Below are 18,160 nucleotides of genomic sequence, written 5' to 3'. Positions count from 1 at the left end.
AGGTCATGATCTCAGGGTCCTGGGACTGAGCCCCGCATCAGGCTCTCTGCTTAGTGTGGAGTCTGCTTGAGGATTCTCTCTCTCCTCTCCCTCTGCCCCTCTCCCCAGCTTGGGAGTGAGTGCACACCCATGCACGGTCTCTCTCTCTGTGTCTCTCAAATAAATAAATAAATCTTAAAAAAAAAAAAGTCTATGGCAAATAGGTGAAGGGGATTAAGGGTTCATTCATTCAACCATTCATTTTAAAATATTTTATTTATTTATATGACAGAGATAGAGAGAGCATGTGAGAGCACAAGCAGGGGGAGTGGCAGAGGGGCAGGGAGAAGCAGAATCCCCGATGAGCAGGGAGCCGGATGCAGGGCTCAATTCCAGGACCCAGGGATCATCACCCAAGCCAAAGGCAGAGGCTTAACTGACGCCACCCAGGTACCCCAAGGCTACATTTACTATGATGAGTACGGAGTAACATAAAGAACTTCTGAATCACTGTATTGTATATTTGAAACTAATACATCACTGTACATTAATTATACTGGAATTAAAAAACAAATACATAAGTTCTTTTAAAAAGACAAAAGTCTATGGGGCGCCTGGGTGGCTCAGTGGGTTGAAGCCTCTGCCTTCGGCTCAGGTCATGAACCCAGGGTCCTGGGATTGAGCCCCGCTTCGGGCTCTCCGCTCAGCGGGGAGCCTGCTTCCCTTCCTCTCTCTCTGCCTGCCTTTCTGCCTAGTTGTGATCTCTGTCTGTCAAATAAATAAATAAAATATTAAAAAAAAAAAGACAAAAGTCTATAGCAAATATTGCTAAATTTTAGATATTACTGTTTTTTAGCTATGAAACAGAAAGGATTATTCAAATTGTGTTACATGCTGTACCCGTGTAAATTGATTACACAAGGTTTTCTCTCTCTCTTTTTTTTTTTTTTTTTTAAGATTTTATTCATTCATTTGACAGAGAGAGATCACAAGTAGGCAGAGAGGCAGGCTCCCTGCTGAGCAGAGAGCCTGACGCAGGGCTCAATCCCAGGACCCTGGGATCATGACCTGAGCCGAAGGCAGAGTCTTTAATCCACTGAGCAACCCAGGCGCCCCTACACAAGGTTTTCATTCGTGTGTTTTTAAGTCTGTGAACTTTACACTAGCAAAATAAGTAGGCTATTAGGTAAATCTTCAGACTTTGCTATTTGTTTTTAAAGATTTATCTATTTATTTATTTATCTGACAGAGAGAGAGAGAGAGATACAAGTAGGCAGAGAGGCAGGCAGGGGTCGGGGGTAGCAGGCTCCCTGCTGAGCAGAGAGCCTGATTCAGGGCTTGATCCCAGGACCCTGAGATCATGACCTGAGCAGAAGGCAGAGGCTTTAACCCACTAAGCCACCCAGGCGCCCCCCGCTGCTGTTTGTTTTAATTGCATTTCCTGAAATACTATTTGACCTGGAATACTATTCACAGTATTTAACATGAATGTCTTTGAAATATCTAGAAAAATTGTTTTTGGATTTTTTTTTTTTTTAAAGATAAGGGCTTTTTTTTTTTTTTTTTTTAAAGATTGTATTCATTCATTTGTCAGAGAGAGCACACGCAGGGGGAACAGTATGCAGAGCAGGCAGAGGGAAAAGGAAGGTTCCTCGCCAAGCAAGGAACCCGATATAGGGCTCAATCCCAGGACCCCGTGATCATGACCAAAGCCGAAGGCAGATGCTCAACCAACTGAGCCCCCCAGGAGTCCCCTAATTGTTTAACAGACAATAAATTTAAATTTCAGCAGTTTAGAAGAATACTCAAGAGTTACTAAAAATCACTACTAGAGTTACTACCTACATATTCCAGCCCCTACTACCACAGCCTGGGGAGCAGGGGTTTACCTCCTTCTCCTCTGGGCAGTACAGGGGCCCTGTAGGATGAAGAACAGCTTTCTGCGCATAATAAAAGAGCTCTGATATGTTCTTCAGGTTTTTTGCTGAACACTGAAAAAAAAAGTTTAAAATGTTATATTCTGAAAGCAATGACAGGAGCTAAAAACAATTTTTAAACTATCGATATAAGGTAATAACAAGATTGCTTGAAGAAAGAGAAAAACTTTTCTTTGTTGAAATCACAGTATTAATGTCTACAAACGACTCAGAAGCCAATTCTGGATTCTCTTTTGTATTTGGTTTACATGACTTCACAAACAGCAGGAAATGTATTCCATCCCACACCTTCTCACATCCTATTTTAAACCACAGTTTAGTGAGAATTCATCAGCAGTACATTTCTAAATCAAATGGTAAGGCATACCTCCACACAGGTTTCAATTTCTGTGTACTGGTTCATAATGGGAAGGATGGTCTCCATACTACTGTATTCTACCAGATCAGATTTGTTCCCAACCAAAATCAAAGGCAGTCTGAAAAAGCAGGATATATTGCAATAATAAGGAAAGCAGAAGACCTAAAATATCTATTTTAAAGTGTATAATAACCATTCTAATTAACTTCACTTAATCCCCCAACATGAACCTGCTACTGTAGTCAGTTCCAGTCCCCTAGACAGCATGTTCATGTTCAACAAATATTTACTAAGTACTTTTTAAAAAAATTTTGGAATTTATTTTCTTTAGTAATCTCTACACCTGACCTGGGGCTTGAACTCACGACCCCAAGATTAAGAGTCATATGCTCTTCTGACTGAGCCACCAGGCACCCCTACTGAGTATTTCTTATAAGCCAGGTACTGTTCTAAGCATGAAGCAAGACAGACAAGGTCCCTGCCCATTCTAATAGTGAAAAATCAGAAAATGGACAATAAGCAAATAAACAATACACTTTCCAATTCCTTAAGTGCAATGAAGAAAGTAAATAGGGGGATATGGAATAGTCATGGGAGGGGGCTAATTATATGGCAATCAGGAGAAAATCTCTCTGACAAGGTGGCATCTGAGCCAAGGAATAGAGGATGAGACGGAATGGGCCCTGTGAAGAGGAAGGAAAGAGCTATGCAAGAAGGGACAGTGTACACAAAGGGCTCAAACTGAAAACACACCCTGGTGAGTCCAAAGAACAGAAAACTATAAGAGGGTGGAGAGTACTAAGCAAAGGGAAAGAGGTATGTAAAGGGGCTGGAAAGCAGAGCAAAGGCCAGACACACAAGCTGCAGTAGGGAGTGTGCATTTTATTGTAAGTGTAAAACAGGAAGCCAGTGAAGAATTAGGAATAGGGACGCAAATATGATCTGATCAACATTTTATTTTTTTTTTAAACATTTTATTTATTTATTTGACAGAGAGAGAGATCACAAGTAGGTAGAGAGGCAGGCAGAGAGAGAGGGGGAAGCAGGCTCCCTGCTTAGCAGAGAGCCCGATGCGGAACTCGATCCTAGGACCCTGAAATCATGACCTGAGCTGAAGGTAGAGACTTAACCCACTGAGCCACCCAGGTGCCCCTGATCAACATTTTAAAACGAGTCATATGTTGCCTTTTGGAGATACAGATTGAAATACTGACAATATGATTTGTTCAAAACGATCCTAATGGGAGGAGTAAGAAATGAAACAAGACTGGCCATGAAGTGACAACTGTTGACGCCGGTGACAGATACAGAGGGAATCATTAGACAATCTTCTCTACTTTTGTATGTGTCTGAATTTTTTTCAATAATAAAAAGCTTTTTAAAATGTGGTAGCGGATTAGGACAGTGAAGATGGAGAGAAAGTATTCAGATTTGAGGTGTATATATATATATTTTTTAAAGATCTTATTTATTTGAGACAGAGAGAGTGAGCACAAGCATGGAGAGCAGCAGGCAGAGAGAGAAGGAGACACAGGCTCTCTGCTAACCCTGCCTAATGCAGGGCTTGATCCCAGGATCCCAGGATCATGACCTGAGCTGAAGGCAGAGGCTCAACAGACTGAGCCACCCAGGTGCCCCTGGAGATCAATTTTAGAAGCAGAACTGATAGGAACAAGTGGTAGATTAGATATGGAGATTGAGGGCAAGGCAGAAACCAAGAAAAATATATAGGTTTTTGGCTGGACAAAATAAGTAGATCTCCTGAGTCACAAAAGACTGATTCGGGGGCGAGGGGGACAGTGGGGAGTAGGCAGGGAATTAAGGATTTTGTGTCTGACAGGCCTATCAGAAATCTAAACGGGGATTATCAAAGAGAGCTAGTCTAGTAGGGAACTGTTATTTGTACATCCTGCAAGAGAGCTTGGAGAAAAAGCAAATCATCTTGCTGGAACTCCGGAGAGCAAGAGAAATTCTTAAGTGCATTTATTTATGTGCCCCCACCCCCCAGCATGGTTATGGGTAAAAGGACTGGCCCATTATATAACCCAAATATACATTCCTAATAAAGACAGGAGGGTCTCCAAAAATGTAGTGGTTTGCAATTAAAGGTGTACAGAAATAATTTATGGAGCTTCAAAAAATACGTATGTCCAAGCTCTACTCCAAACTTACAGATTCTAAAACTCCAGGGGTGGGGAAAAGGCACCTATATTCTTTGAAAGCACTTCAGCTGACAGTGATGGGCATCCCTGATTAAGAACCACTGTGACGGGCGCCTGGGTGGCTCAGTGGGTTAAAGCCTCTGCCTTCAGCTCAGGTCATGATCCCAGGGTCCTGGGATGGAACCCCGAATCGGGCTCTCTGCTCAGTGGGGAGCCTGCTTCCCCCCGACCCCGCCTGCCTCTCTGCCTACTTGTGATCTCTCTCTCTGTCAAATAAATAAATAAAATCTTAAAAAAAAAAAAAGAACCACTGTGACTGCTAGTTACGAGGAATAATGAAAAAAATTCATAGATATTCCCTAGAGGAACAAAAATTCTTTGAAGTTAGTAGAATCTATACGTATGATATGTGAGTCTCTTAGGAAGCAAGTCAAATAGGAATGTTACAGGAAATAGGGGGAGATCTTCTATAATTTCCCAAGTTAAGCCACGTGGGTTGACTGCATCTATACCCAAAGCTGATGCTGAAGTGCCTTCATAACCCGATCTCTTTAAATGGGCCTTTGTAATAGTAGAGCATGAATCATGTCTCATTAGTTTTTTAATCTTCAGAATCATTAATATCTGGCTAATGGTATTTTACTAAATAGATGTTTGTTAAATGAAGGTTCTTCCTTCTCAGCAAAAAATGATTTGTATTTCCATAACCACAGGATGAATGTAGGAGTATGAGTGTGTATACATACAGAAGAAGGTGGGGAAAAGGGTGGCCTATCTCCCCCCCAATCTTCCAAAAGAGGAAAAATATTGAGATTTGACAACCTGTCACAAATTCGGGAGATTAACAAACTATGGAAGCATTTTAGTTATGTCAGGCTTGTGCATCTTCTTACTGTATGTAATTGTGCTGTTTTCTGTTTTATAGTTTCAGAAATTACTTACCTGTATTTATTAAACATACTTATTCCAATTAAAAAAAAAAAGGACGACTGTGACAACAGTGCATGAAAGTCCTACCGAAAATACATGTGCAACAAACATAAACTTAAGATATGTGGCTCAGGGGGCGCCTGGGTGGCTCAGTGGGTTAAGCCTCTGCCTTCAGCTCAGGTCATGATCTCAGGGTCCTGGGATCGAGCCCCACGTCGGGCTCTCTGCTCGGCAGGGGGCCTGCTTCTCCCTTCTCTCTGCCTGCCTCTCTGTCTACTTGTGATCTCTCTGTCAAATAAATAAATAAATAAATAAATAAATAAATAAAAAGATATGAGGCTCGGGAAGAAGTTACTGTGAAAGTGTAAGGTCCATATAATAAAGAAACAGACCCCCTTGGGACAAGTCAAGCACAAGAAAATAAGTATGCTCGGGGCACCTGGGTGGCTCAGTGGGTTAAAGCCTCTGCCTTCAGCTCAGGTCATGGTCTCAGGGCCCTGGGATCAAGCCCCACATGGGACTCTCTGCTCAGCGGGGAGCCTGCTTCTCTCTCACTCTCTGCCTGCCTCTCTGCCTACTCGTGATCTCTCTGTCAAATAAATAAATAAACTCTTTAAAAAAAAAAAGAAAAGAAAAGAAGTATGCTCATATGATTTGGAGAGGGGGAAAAAAAAAACAAGAAGAGCCACATCTGAGAAAACTCAATTTGATCTTCAAATGTTAAAAGCTACTTTCAGAGGATACCAAAAGGGCCACAAAATAGCCACAGAATTTTAGGAAGCTGTCATAGTGAAACTAATTTTTTTAAAATCAGGGGTCCAACCTGGTGCTTGATAAAGAGTCCAGAAAAACTGCCTTCTCTGAAGAGTCTCCCGTGGAAACAGCTCAAGCATGCGGCAAGAAGACCAAGGGTCAGGACCATGTAGATGTGGGCCCCTCGAAGGCAGCCCTAGCTGATAGGCCCTTCCGTGTTGATGGAAATGATGTTTATCCAGACTGTCCACTACTGTACCCACCAGCCACAAGTGGCTACTAAGTACCTGAAATGTGGCTATGTGTATCCAAGGAACTGAATTTTTAGCTTTATTTAATTTTACTTAAGTTGCAGTCAAATCGCCACAACTAACTAGAGTCTACTACAGTGGCTAGCATAGCTCTGCAGGGTTACTGTCGCCTTTTCACCTTGTCAGGAAGTCATTTCAAAGTTTAAAACTATGACCAAGAGGAGCCATCAGAGCTCAAGACACAGTCACAAAGTCTCCCTCTGTAAATACATGAGCCAGGGTCAACGACAAAGTTCATCTGGTTAGAACCAGATCTTTACAGTCTCAAGGCACAAAAATGTCCAGCCAACAGAGAAATCTAAAAAATTAAAGAAAGGATCAGATGTGTACAATACACAGATATTAGTCTGATTTCCCTAAAGTTTAAGAATGCCTCATAAATAATACGTTCCATTAAGTAATACTCCAAGAAAAATTTTTGGTTTCCATTTGACTTAAAAATGAAAATACTTATACCCAGAACTATCATTCTGTTCATATGAAAAATACAGAAGGTGTGTACTCTTACTTCTTCCCATCACACATTATCTTCCAAAGAATTCCCAAGAAATTTCCCTCTATACATTCCTAATAAAGATCTCTAGCAATCTTTAGAGAACTTATAAAGCAGTACAAGTGCATTATTTCACTGGATTCTCAAAATTACCAAATTCAGCCAAGATTGGCATTAGCCTCGTCTCCACTACAGAGGAGGAAGGAAGGCTCAATGAAGTCAAGTGGATTAAGCCAGATCCCAGAGGGCACTCGCTCTCCTCCCAGTCCCGTGCCCTTATACACACCACCCTGTAAGTAATCAGTGACAAGGGGAAACCGTTCCTCATCCAAGGGGCACCTCCACAGAGAAGGCAATTACAATACAGATAAAGAGGAATTCTAAAGTGGAGACTTCTTAAGCACTTTTAAGAAAAAGAAATAATGGAAGATCAATGATCAAAATATTTAAGGTCAGAAGTTATAAATCATTCTAGTACCAGAACTTGGTTTTCTGCTTTGCTCACAAATATATGTGCTGCCTCAAATAATTCCTCCCAAAACCAGCATCTGTGCAGAAACAGAGAAAGACCTATAGGTAAAGCAAACGTGGCAAATGTTAACTAGTGGATGTAAGTGAAGGGTTTACAGGTGTTCACTGTACTATTTCTTGCAACTTTTCTCTAAGTTTGAAATTTTTCAATATACAAAGTTTCAGAGGAAAAAAAATATACCTGCTGTCTTTGTCCGTTCTTTCATTTATGAGAGGAATCCATCGACTTGTTACCTAAGAAGAAAATCAACAAAAGCTAAGCCACAGTGAGGATCTTCTCTGAAAACTCTAAATGGAAGATCAGTTTTAAAAGTGCACCCATAGAAATTTAACTAGATATACTGAAGAAAGTCACACGCTCATACCTTATCGATAGAATGCTTGTTGTTAACAGCATAAACTATGCAGATGACATTAGCCTACAAGAAAAAATTAAGAAATTAATGGTATTTTTAAACAACACAAATGTAACTGGTAGCAACTAAATTAACGTATTTGGGCCAAAGGAAGACTAAAATTTGAAACCTAAAAAAACCCCCCACACTTAGCATGCCTCAGGAAAGAGTTCCTAAGAACTTACTGCAAAAATACACAATCAAAGTCAGCAGTTAATAACAAAGAATTGAAAAGACCTAAGTGAGAGAATAAACAAGACACTCACAAAATTATCACAAAAAAACCTCCTACAGCTATTTTTTTTAAACTCACCTGTGATATCTCTTGATGAAGCTGTTCATCACTCTGTTCTGCTTCTACAAATGACAAAGTAAAATAAGTTCATTATTTTAAACATTTTCATAAAAACTAATGGCCAAGCTAACATTCTATATGGCACGCATCCAACATCCTTCATCCCTCATGACATTTATGTAGTAGTGTAGAGCCAGATGAGGTGCCAAAGACAAGGGCAAGTCAGGGAAAGGAAAGAGCTGGACTATGATAAGGAAGCTGGCTGGCACTGAAAGACAAGTCTACCAGGGGATAACTCAGGCACGAAGAGCAGAAGGCATTGTGTGATAAATCTAGGCCAGCATCTGATCCAGAGCTGAGACGGGTCAGGCCAAAGAGATCAGAAACCCAAGCTAGAAGACTAGGTGCTGCGGTCAGAAGCCCAGACAAAGAGTCCACACACACAGGGTCAGAAGGCCAGGTGAGAATCTGGGCAATACAAGCTTAAGAGCTTGTATCTTAAGAAAGCAGGCCCCAGAAGCAAAACCCAAGCATGATAGTGATGAGTCAAGAGTTCCCTTTCTAGCACGTATCTCTGGCTGGAATGGGCTCAAATGGTGGATGTGCATATAACCCCAGAGCGCAGGGGATATGCATGATGAGAGCTACGATGAAAACACATACAAATGAATGGGGCGCCTGGGTGGCTCAGTCAGTGAAGCGTCCGACTCTTGGTTTCAGCTCAGGTCATGATCTCAGGGTCAGGAAATCAAGCCCTGCACTGGGCTCTGCACTTAGCAGGGAGTCTGCTTGAGATTCCCTGCCCCTCTGGCTTTTGCTCTCTCTCGCTCAAATAAATAAACAAATAAATAAATTTTTTTTAAAGATTATTTATTTATTTATTTGACAGAGAGAGATCACAAGTAGACAGAGAGGCAGGCAGAGAGAGAGAGAGAGAGGGAAGCAGGCTCCCCGCTGAGCAGAGAGTCCGACGCGGGACTCGATCCCAGGACCCTGAGATCATGACCTGAGCCGAAGGCAGTGGCTTAACCCACTGAGCCACCCAGGCGCCCAACAAATAAATCAATTTTTTAAAAAGCATTCAAATGAAGAGAAACCAGTAACGGACATTAATTTAGATTACCTTACGTTAAATATTCTCCCCCCCCCAAAATGCCTGTTATTTCTGACATACAATCTAATACCATACATGAGCATAATGATATTTTAATTTATGCTAAATAACTGGCCACATTTTAAGTATCTTTTCGTGTGCTGAGTAATCAATGGGTAATGGCTTCAACTCCAATGCAGTAAGAGAATAATTTTGTAAATGAAGCAGGTTATAAGGCTGACTGCCACAGAAAGCGTCCAACCCCCTCAGCTTCTGGTATAGTGCTGTCTAGCAGCTGGACAAGCAAGCCATTGTATGTCATTTTTAATGCTGCCATAGTCATATTAAAAAAATCAAAAGGATGGGGTGCATGGGTGGCTCAAGTGTTTGACTCTTGATTTTGGCTCAGGTCACGGTCTCAGGGTCATAGGATCCAGCCCCATGACAGGTTCTGCACTGGGCGTGGAGCCTGCTTAAGGTTCTCTCTCCCCCTCTCCCTATGCCCCTTTCCTGTTCAAAAAGTAAAAAGGAACAGGTAAAAGTACATTTTCATTTAATCCAAGGTATCAAAAATATTAAAAGTTGATCACGAACTCAACAAAAAAATTGTGATAAAATTTACATTCTTTTTCTCACACCAAGTCTTTTTTTTTTTTTTTTAAGATTTTATTTATTTATTTGACAGACAGAGATCACAAGTAGGCAGAGGCAGGCAGAGAGAGAGGAGGAAGCAGGCTCCCCGCCAAGCAGAGAGCCCAATGCAGGGCTCAATCCCAGGATCCTGGGATCATGACCTGAGCCGAAGGCAGAGGCTTAACCCACTCAGCCACCCACTCACCCCTCATACCAACTCTCTAATTCCACCTGTATTTTATACTTACAGCACTTTTCAGCTTAGACTAGCCAAATTTTAAGAGTTTGATAATCGTATTTTAAGAGTTCGATAATCGTAATTTGCAGGACTGCAAATCCTGGCATTTCACTTTTTTTTTTTTTTTTTTTAATTTTTTTTTTTATTTGACAGACAGGGATCACAAGCAGGCAGAGGCAGGCAGAGAGGAGGAAGCAGGCTCCCCGCTGAGCAGAGAGCCTGACACAGGGCTCAATCCCAGGACCCTGGGACCACGACCTGAGCCGAAGGCAGAGGCCTCAACCCACTGAGCCACCCAGGTGCCCCGCATTGCACTTTTAAAGTATGTGGAATACCAGCTTAGGAAAACAAAGTATTACCAATGTAATTATGCCATTCTTACAAACAGATTTTATTTTTTAGAGCAGTTTTAAATGACAGCAAAACTGAGTGGAAGGTACAGAGATTCCCCATTATACCTCCTGCCCCCACAAAGCTTCCCACTTTATGAACATAACCCATCAGAGTGGTCCATCTGTTACAACTAACTCCCAATGTGGGGATTGAACTCACAAACCCAAGATCAAGAGTCACACTCTCTACCAACTGAGCCAGACAGGCACCCCTCCTTTTTTTTTTTTTTTTTTTTTTTTTTTTTTTAAAGAAGTCCCAGAACAGAGCAAAATAATTTTGTGATTAAAAAGTAAGTCCTAGGGGCACTCGGGTGGCTCAGTCGTTAAGCATGTGCCTTCGGCTCAGGTCATGATCACAGAGTCCTGAGATGGAGCCCCACGTCAGGCTCTCTGCTCAGCAGTGAGCCTGCTTCTCCCTCTGCCTGCCACTCTCCCCACCCCCTTCTGTCAAATAAATAAATAAAATCTTTGAAAGAAAAAAAAGTAAGTACTAGTGGGTAGAAAAATTTTAAATTATTAAAAGCAATACAAATGTGCTTCTATTATCATATAATGTAAGCAAGCTGACGACTGTTTTAACTGTTATTTTGGGGAGGGGACAATTCTGATAAATTAAAGAACAAATTTAGAACTCAACAAATTCTCAAACTCAGAACTCTTTCTACATCATAAGAGCATTCCTGAATGCCTGATAACAAAATTAATCCAGAACTTACCTCTGCAAACATGCCAAGTCAAGGAGGGTAATGATTTATCTACTACTCGTCATTTACCATCACTCTTTCTTTTTCATTATTATGGAACCCAGCTTAGTAGATCTAGGACAGAGAACTACAAGACGGAGGCTTTATGTGGGGTGTGGGGTGGGGGTTGGCAAGGAGATATAAATGAGACAAGATTAGGAAATGATTATTTATTGCTAGAGAAAAAGGAACGCCTATCCTGGCACATTTTTTAAAGCTCAGTATGTACCCCTTTTTTGAGGACTGTTCGATTAACCCTGCAGCTTCACCCACAAGAGGATATTCATTACCTGAGTAATCTACGATGTGTGTTGGAACTCTCTCAGGGGTGACATCAGCTGGAATGGTAATTTCTTCTGCCCGGGGAGGAACCTTCATTTGCAAACAAACACAGAAAAGAAAAAAAAAAACCTTCGGCTATTATCCATCAAACTTGTTAACAGATCATGTAAATTCACCTATATATTAGCCCCTTCCACCCATACTTATCCTTCCAAGATTTATTATACTTTTAAATGCTTATTTTTTGTGCTTGAACCTACAACCTTGAGATCAAGACATGAGATCAAGAGTTGGATGCACAACCCAGTTGTCCAGGTGCCCCGATAAACACTTCTTTTAAAAAAAATGCATGTTTAGGGGTGCCTGGGTGGCTCAGCGGGTTGAGCCTCTGTCTTCAGCTCAGGTCATGATCTCGGGGTCCTGGGATCAAGCCCTGCATCTGGCTCTCTGCTCAACGGGAGCCTGCTCCCCCTTCCCCCGCCTGTCTCTCTGCCTACTTGTGATCTCTCTCTCTCAAATAAATAAATAAAATCTTAAAAAAAAAAAAAAAAAAAGCATGCACATTTCTACTTGTGTGGGCACAGGACATATTAAATATACTTCAGCTCTAATACAGCCTAAAATAATACCTAAGTTAATTGTTTCAATTAGGTTAAATGTTTCATTTAACCTAAGTTAAATGTTTCAAACATTTGATTTTTTAAAAATGCTATTTTCATTCCATTTTTTTGATGCTTAGGATACTCTACAAATGAGGAGCTATGTTAATCCAAAGCAATTCTCAAATAAAACAATAAATTATCAAAATTAATTTCTTCTAGAAGATAACTGATTGGCTACATAAGCCTTATTAAATGACTCCATTTTTTAAGGAAGACTGTATGATTTTTTAAAATCAATTAAAAACCTCTTATCCATACCCAAGAGGACTATGCTAAAATGACAATTCTAAACTCAGTTAAATGATCATAGAAAACATTTAGGTATTATACTCCAAGTGATCATATGATGATGATACACTTCATTCCACAAATTAAGTACTTATTTCAGTATCTCATTTAAGAGGGGGGGGAAAAAGCAAAAGAAACAATGAATGGTCATGGTGGCACTTGTAATTGTTGAAAACACTACCATATAATATACCAAATTCCTGTCTAAACAATGAAATTATACAGATATTCCTAACTAAACAAGAGGAAAGAAAAAGGAAATGCAAACTGTGGGACTAATAATACCAACTATGTGAAGAGAATAAGTAGTATTCATCCCATTTGCATCAATCCTATTCCCCAAAACATAATTCTAACTTTACGTAAGGCCTAAGCCAACAGTCCCTCATTTTGGAACACAAATATATTGCAGTAATCATAAAATCACCTTACTCTACTATCATTAACCTTACCTCCTTTGAGACACACAACAATCTTTTCAGTGGTGTTATGAATTAGTTTCTTCATTTGTAAAATGATGTAATGGATAACATGAAAGGTTCTCAGACATGTGGTCGGAATCCTAGGGGTTCTAATGCCTCAAAGACCAGGGAGTGTCAGATGGAAGGCAGGTGGGGAGCCAGCCAGACGTTTCACCCTTATTTCAACTAAAGGAATACTTGCCTATTTTATATTTCGGGGCTATGAATAACATTTTATTTTTTGGAAAGGATTAACAGCTTAGATGATCTGTAATAGCCCTTCGAGCTCCCATTTTACAGATGGGACAACTAAGGCACAGAGATGACAAACGTCCTAGCCAAGATCCAAAAGAGGAAAAGGAAAGGACTTAGTGAACCTGGATCTGGTTTGATTCCTGCTCCTGCACTACATTTCAGGGATGCCCTGTGTAAACTAATATGAGCCCTTTTAAAGTCACAGCTGTCAGAAAGCAAACACCTGCCAAAAAAGTGCAGAACTTATTTCACTTCAACTCAATTTTGATAAATTAAAAAGATTTCAAATGTAGAAAAGACATAAAAATGTTTACCTCTTCTGGGAATTCTTCACTGACCAGAGACATAATCAGTGATGTCTTCCCAACTCTAGCTGTGAAAACAAACATCATTATTTTAACAATAAAATGTCTAGGTTCTCCATAAGCTCAAATTCAACAACACAGCAGAGTCTGTTATTCATTAGCTAAAATCAGAGGCATCCAACTCACCCAGTTTTAGTACAATGCTTAAAGTTTATCTTTTTTTCTGCTTAGAAAAGTTACACATACCCATTGTTTAAAACTAAAAAATTACCAAAATATATAAAAGCAAAAATCTTCCCCCAAATCCCTTTTTACCAGTTTAGTATATGAAGTCTCCCGGATTTTTTCCTTACTTATGTTATTACAATAATTCACCACACAGTTTACTAGTAGAATTGCAGCATTCATACTATTTTACAATCTTCCCTTACCGTTTAATTATGTACTTGGGTAGCATTCCAAGTCCATATGTAAAAATTTCCTGAGATGAGTGAAGGTACAGTTATTATGTAATAAACACAGAGTTTTATTGGGGATGATGAAAGAGTTTTAGATAGAAAAAATGCTGATGATTACACAACACTGTGAATGTATTTAACGCCCCTTAACCATACTCTCAAAAATGGTTAAAATGTCAAACCATATTCCTTAAATATTTTATCACAATTTTAAAAAATAGCAACAGGAAATCCATTTTATATTAATATAAAAGATCTCTTACATTATTTCTTGACAGCTGTATAAGAATCCATCATAAGACATGTCCTAATTTATTAATGCAGTCTTCTAACAATGAGCACTGTTCACGTTTTTGCCTTTATAAACAATGCTGCAATGAATATTTCTACAGGGTAAATTCCCAGAAATGAACTTGTTAGCATGCATAATCTTCTTTATTTTTAATAACTACTGTTAAATCACCTCTAAAAAAGAACAAGCTAACTTACATCCTCACCAAGAGAAGATAAGTGTGTCTGCTTTGGACATCCTTACATTCTTTCTTTTTTTAGGTTATCATATAGAAAAACTTAGTGAGAACAAAGTAGCTTTCCTGTTATATTTTCTAACCTAGCAAGATTTTTTTCTTCTAGCAAGATTTTTAATGCACAAACTTAAAAATCTTCATTTTCATTTGGAAATTTCATTTCCATTCCCATCACTTTCTGATCATATACATTCAACTGCATCAACTAAATCCTTTTGTGATTCTAGAGGAAAACAATCCACCTGCCTATTAATCTCTGCCATAACGGCAAATTAGTTTCCAAAGGTAAAGCCTAAATATGAAAGAACTGGAAAATTTTAAAGTGAAGAAAAGTCACATTCCTTTTTTAAAATGATGACTAAAAGAAACAGTGATGAAAACCACAAGTCAAGTCTCCGGAAAAATAATGAATGGCTTGAAAAGGAAAAAAAAGAGTGTGGGTCAAAACCACCTACAGGGTGAGCTGCAAACAAGTGTTGTTAGGGGAGGCTCAGAGTAGACTGAGCGACAGGTATCTTCTAGCTCCGATTTCTGAGGATCTTTTCAGTTTACTCGTGTTTGAAGGCTTGGGCCTTTTTCAAGTAGCTGACTATAAGATAACACTTCTCTGAGTTCCAACCATGTCAGTGAATCCAGAGCCCATCTCAAAGAACCACTAGAATATAGTTATCAATGTCAGCTTATCCAGCCCCCTGCAAAAATGTTCAGATGAAGAACCTGGGACCCAGAAACAGCGATTTCTCAAGGGCTCACAAAAAAATGAGTTGCAGACTTAAGAGAATAACCCATCTTTCTGATGGCTAAGCCAGTGTTCTCTTTCCTGCAACATACTTTAAAAAAATATTAAGACATGGGGTCCTGGGTGGCTCAGTCTGTTAGGTGTCAGCCTTTGGCTCTGGTCATGATCCCAGGGTCCTGGGATCAAGTCCCGCATCAGGTTCCCTGCTCAGCAGCGAGCCTGCTTCTCCCTCTCCCTATGCCTCCTGCTCCCTCTTGCACACTTGCTTGCTCTTTTTCTCTCTCCCAAATAAATAAAATCTTTTAAAAAATTAAAAAATATTAAGACAATAATACAGAGAAGGAATGATAGCCCCTAAAGTCAGCAAGCACTACATACACAAAAACTATATAAATTAATTAAAATATTCACTGATTCACTGGTGACTAATCCAGCAGCTCTGATTCCACTTTTTTTTTCTTTAACTTATTTTGAGAAAGTATGGACTTTCAGAAACACTGCAAAAATAGTACAAAGGAGTCATATCTATTCTTTAACCAAATCCCTCAAATGTTAACATTATCATTGCTTTCCTCTCCCTCCCCCTACTCTTTTTAAACCATTTAAGAGTAAGTTGTAGATGCCCCTTTACCCTTAAGCCCCTTAACTATGTATTTCCTAAAAATGAGATCATTCTCTTCCATAACCACAGTGTACTGTCAAGATCAGGAAATTAACACTAACAGTGCTATTATCTACTCTGTCGACCTTATTTCACATCTCACCATTTGTCCCATTACCATCTCTTATAGAAGAGAAAAATCTTTTTCTTCCCCCAGGATCAAATGTCGCATTTGGTCATCATGTTTCCTTAGTCTTTTTTTTTTTTTTAAGATTTTTTTATTTATTCATTTGACAGATAGAGATCACAAGTAGGTAGAGAGACAGGCAGAGAGAGAGGAGGAAGCAGGCTCCCCGCTGAGCAGAGAGCCCGATGTGGGGCTCGATCCCAGGACCCTGAGATCATGACCTGAGCCGAAGGCAGAGGCTTTAACCCACTGAGCCACCCAAGCGCCCCTTCCTTAGTCTTTAGTCTGGAAGAGTTCCTCTTTTTATCTTTCATGGCCTCAGCATTTAAAAAAAAAAAAAAATACAAGTCATTTAATTTGTAGACTCTCTCTCAATTGGGTCTATATGATGTTATCTCATAATTAATTTCAGGTTTTGCATTCTGCAAAGGAACGGTCCAGAAATGATACTGTATCCCTCAAAGTACATCACAGCAGAAGGGAGACTATGTCAATTTGTCCCACTCATGGTGATGTTAATTGTCATCACTTGGAGGAGGTGGTGTCTGCAGGTTATTATCATTCCCTTTGTAATTGATAAGTATCCTGTGAGACTACAAGCCGCTATAGTCAACTCTAAGTTGAGACTATGTGAATACTGTTTCTCATCAAACTTTCACCTACTGGTTTTAGCAGCCATTCATGTCTTGTGTTGCTTGTTTTGTCTTGTGTTGCTTTAGTGGTGGTTACGTGGTGGTGTTTCTATCAGTCCTTCTACATTACTTTGCATTCTGCTTTAAGCAAAAACTCCCTTCTGATTCATATCAGCACGGTCTCATGGATTCCTACACTACTCTATGCGTTAAGATCCACTACTGTCATTATTTGGAGGCTCAAATTGTTCCATTTTACTCCGAAAAAATGACATTTATGCAGGTATAAATCAGGATTACTATATGACCTCATTTTATAAATATGTATTCACACTGGAAAAAAAAAACAACCCTGAAGGATCTATACACCAACAGCAGTCATCTCTGAAGTAAACATAATTGCAACTTTCTTTGTGCTTTTGTACTTCTGCATCTTTTCCCAATTTTCTATAACAAATATAAACAATTTTTGCTACTAGAAAATGTTAACAAGTACTATTTTAAAAGTCACTATTTAGTAGTAAAAACTGGCATGTTCTACATTTCTAGATGGCAGGGTGTCTGGGTGGCTCAGTCAGTTAAGCATCCAACTCTTGATCTGAGCTCAGGTCTTGATCTCAGGGTTGCGAGTTCAAGCCCCACACCGGGCTCTACAGTGGGCGTGGAGCCTACTTAAAAAATTTTTTTTACAAAGGGCAACTAAAATTTACCTAAAGAATGTTAAATGCATTCTTTCACCCCTTCAAGAAATATTTCTTGAGGACTTCTATAGACCAGGCACTATTCCTGGTGCTGGGGATACACCTGATCAAGGCACTAGTTCTTCCTTATTTTTACATTCATGGAGATTATATACTAACAGATTTATGAGATTTTCACCAAAAAAAGAACATTCTTTCTACATATCAGGACAAAAAGCAAAAACTCAAAAACTGGCCATGCTTGATTTACCCTTCCTCTGTACTGAGCATTCGAATTCTATCAAATTTTCCTCTGAAATTTTTAATATTAATTCCTTCCTCTCCGTTCCCACCTTTCTATAATTAGGATATTTTCTATCCCTTCCTCCAACCTCTCCTCTTATTAAAATCCATTAGAATACAAATGGCAACCCCTCTCTCTTAGACATCTTTTCATTTTCTAACTCATCTGATCAAAAGCCTTGACTCTCAATTACCTACCACATCAAGGTGAAACATTCTACTGGCCTTTAAAAATCATGCATAATTTAATGCCACCTCATCTATCTAATCTCATTTCCCACTATTTCCACATGCATGGTTTGCTCAAATAAGGCCATTCTGCTCTGTGTAAGCACAAACAGGTTATTATGGATCTTGCCTCCTCACATGGTTTTCTTCATCTAACACATCGTTCCCTCTCCCTCCTCTGCTTTTCCAAATGTTAACCATCTCTCAAGGGCAGCACAAATTCTACCTCTTCCCTAAAGACATCCCAGGGCGACTGCAGCCCTCCCTTTCCTTCTTTGGACTACTTCTGTGCCACATAACTGAACACTA

At 39.6% G+C, this 18,160-nt stretch overlaps 1 protein-coding gene across 8 annotated transcripts in view; it reads right to left on the bottom strand.

Annotated features, from left to right (window-relative positions):
• The window catches only part of LOC111151308 (ras homolog family member T1), a 63,110-nt gene that overhangs the window by 31,940 nt on the left and 13,010 nt on the right, over positions 1-18,160 (bottom strand). For 5 of the 8 annotated variants that reach the window (XM_022509205.1, XM_022509204.1, XM_022509207.1 and 2 more), the window contains exons 2-8: positions 13,506-13,564; positions 11,534-11,615; positions 8,163-8,206; positions 7,820-7,873; positions 7,636-7,688; positions 2,284-2,392; positions 1,869-1,970 (exon numbers count right to left, since the gene is read on the bottom strand). In XM_022509205.1, the coding sequence (XP_022364913.1) occupies positions 1,869-1,970; positions 2,284-2,392; positions 7,636-7,688; positions 7,820-7,873; positions 8,163-8,206; positions 11,534-11,615; positions 13,506-13,564 (503 nt within the window). Of the gene's footprint in view, positions 1-1,868; positions 1,971-2,283; positions 2,393-7,635; positions 7,689-7,819; positions 7,874-8,162; positions 8,207-11,533; positions 11,616-13,505; positions 13,583-18,160 lie in introns of those variants that run through there. The other 3 variants (XM_022509210.1, XM_022509211.1, XM_022509209.1) reach the window with 2 other exon arrangements.

Source organism: Enhydra lutris, unplaced genomic scaffold, assembly GCF_002288905.1.
Source record: "Enhydra lutris kenyoni isolate GAN:26980312 unplaced genomic scaffold, ASM228890v2 scaffoldscaffold26, whole genome shotgun sequence".
Classification (NCBI taxonomy): Eukaryota; Metazoa; Chordata; class Mammalia; order Carnivora; family Mustelidae; genus Enhydra; species Enhydra lutris.
Note: the sequence above shows the minus strand (reverse complement) of the source record. Positions and strands in the feature narration are given on the sequence as shown.